The sequence below is a fragment of the Cyprinodon variegatus genome, unplaced genomic scaffold (genome assembly GCF_000732505.1).
Source record: "Cyprinodon variegatus isolate N-32 unplaced genomic scaffold, C_variegatus-1.0 Scaffold2866, whole genome shotgun sequence".
Lineage (NCBI taxonomy): Eukaryota > Metazoa > Chordata > Actinopteri > Cyprinodontiformes > Cyprinodontidae > Cyprinodon > Cyprinodon variegatus.
The window spans coordinates 3,773-5,717 of NW_015153319.1; the positions used below are offsets into that span (position 1 = coordinate 3,773).

Genomic DNA, 1,945 nt, shown 5'->3' on the forward strand with positions numbered 1-1,945 from the left:
GTAAAGAAAATTTCTATCATTAAATATATTTTATTAAATGTTAAAAGGAAATCTTACTTCTCTTTTAAATCATTTATAGTCTTTGCGTCAGAATTGAAAGTGGGCAATGTACCGTAATGACTCTATATCATTCTGGTGTGTTTTTCCTCAGGTGGTTCTGGCGTCAACTTGAATGGCCGGATGTTCACTTTGTCAAGTTATAATGGAGGAGTAGTCTTCTATTCACCTTATCGACCTCCCCCCTGGGCAACTCCTACGCCATATCAAACTAGTGGTTACACCTCCAGGTACTCCACCACAGGCAGTAACACCCAAACCAACACAGCACTGACAGATACATCTACTGAGTCTTACTCCTCCACCCACCCTACCACCCCCCGTACCACCCACTCTACCACCCGCCGTACCACCCACCTTACCACTCCCTATACCACAACAGCTCCTCCAACTAGAGGTGAGTTTCTTTGTGATAACATTAATGACCTCTGAACCCTTTGGTGTTTTAAATCTTAAAATAACTACAAAGAATTAAATTCCTTTAGAGCAGGTCTTCCTGACAATTCCTTTTACTTTATTTCTGTGCTCCAATTCACATCATTTAATCTCAGGTTACTTTAAAGATCCATATTCTGTCCATGCCATGAGTATGCCGGTATTCATCAGCTAGACAGCTAAAAAAAACGAGGCTCCAATAAACAGAAGTGTCATCTTAAATATCTTGATTGTTTATTGAACAATCTAACCATTGCCCTCTCTTTGACCATCATAAAAGATTGCATTATGTTCTGGCATTACGTTCCGCCATCTATCGCTTGCTATAGTTCCCTTTAAAGCATAACCAAAAAAAAAACATATACCAAAAACAACCACCAGAGGAAGCGCTATAGTGATTTACAAAAAAAAATAAATAAATAAATAAAATAGAAAAGGCAGAAGAATCCAGATCAATCAGATCATCCAGTCAGATTAAAGGTTCAATATTTCTACTTAAGAAAAACCAGCATCCAGTCATTGACTTAACAGGATTCTTTTCTTCTTGATGAGCAGGTAGAGACAGTAGATATTGACTCTGTAGCAATCCCTGACACTAAGCATGCATGCAGCGACAGAGGAGAGGAAAACTCCCTTTTGAACAGAAAGAAACCTCCAGTATAATCAGAAGAAATTATCATTTCTGTTTATGGATGTGACGTTCTTCAACAAAGAACCAAATCAAAGCAAACTCAAGGTCATGGGACAAAGTTTAAATAAAACTTGAAATGTTCATTTATCCTTTCTTTTTCCACGTCACAGCATTTCAGGTATTGCAGATACTTCCCTACCTTTGCCAGGGCAGTTTTGTTCTGCAAACAGAACGTCTTAAATCTATTTCAGAAAACAAAAACAAATGGAAATTCTCTACCCCACCTGGATCCCTTTAGTAGGAAGTCCTAATTATTTTCAGCTCTTCAGAGGCCTGCTAACGAGTCAGTCATTGATTCAGGCATGTTGGGCGAAGGACACTTCTAAAGGATGCATCTCTTCATCTCTTTGATCCATTTTTCATCATTTGTGTGCAGAGTACAATAAAAATTGAAAAAATAACTACTTGAATTAATTGGAATTAAAACTGGTTCGTATGGCTTGATAATTAAGGGTGGAAATTAGCCCTTTATTGATTCTCCTTTGAAGCAGTTTTTAGACTGAGCGTTGTAGACACTAGGCTTTCTCTGGGTCGGTTAAAAGTTAATTGTTTATTTAATATTTGTTCTTTGTTGACATCCTTCTACCATCATTCTACTGTGCTGACACATTCAGGAAAGTACACTGACTATAGTATACATACAAAATAAAAGATAGCTTTTCTTTTTGGGGAGCAGAAAGGCAATTCAGGTTTTTGTTCCACCTGTGAACCAAAAGACCTCGCATAGGAACGTGAGGCTCTCTCTAAGACTGAGAGGAAGGT

General features: G+C 38.0%; 1 protein-coding gene across 1 annotated transcript in view; it reads left to right on the plus strand.

Moving 5' to 3' along the window:
* The window catches only part of LOC107081081, a gene marked incomplete at its 3' end in the record, with an annotated part of 8,712 nt that overhangs the window by 2,812 nt on the left and 3,955 nt on the right, over positions 1-1,945 (plus strand). The window contains exon 2 of the mRNA XM_015369296.1: positions 152-454. Within this exon, the coding sequence (XP_015224782.1) occupies positions 152-454 (303 nt within the window). The remainder of the gene's footprint in view (positions 1-151; positions 455-1,945) is intronic.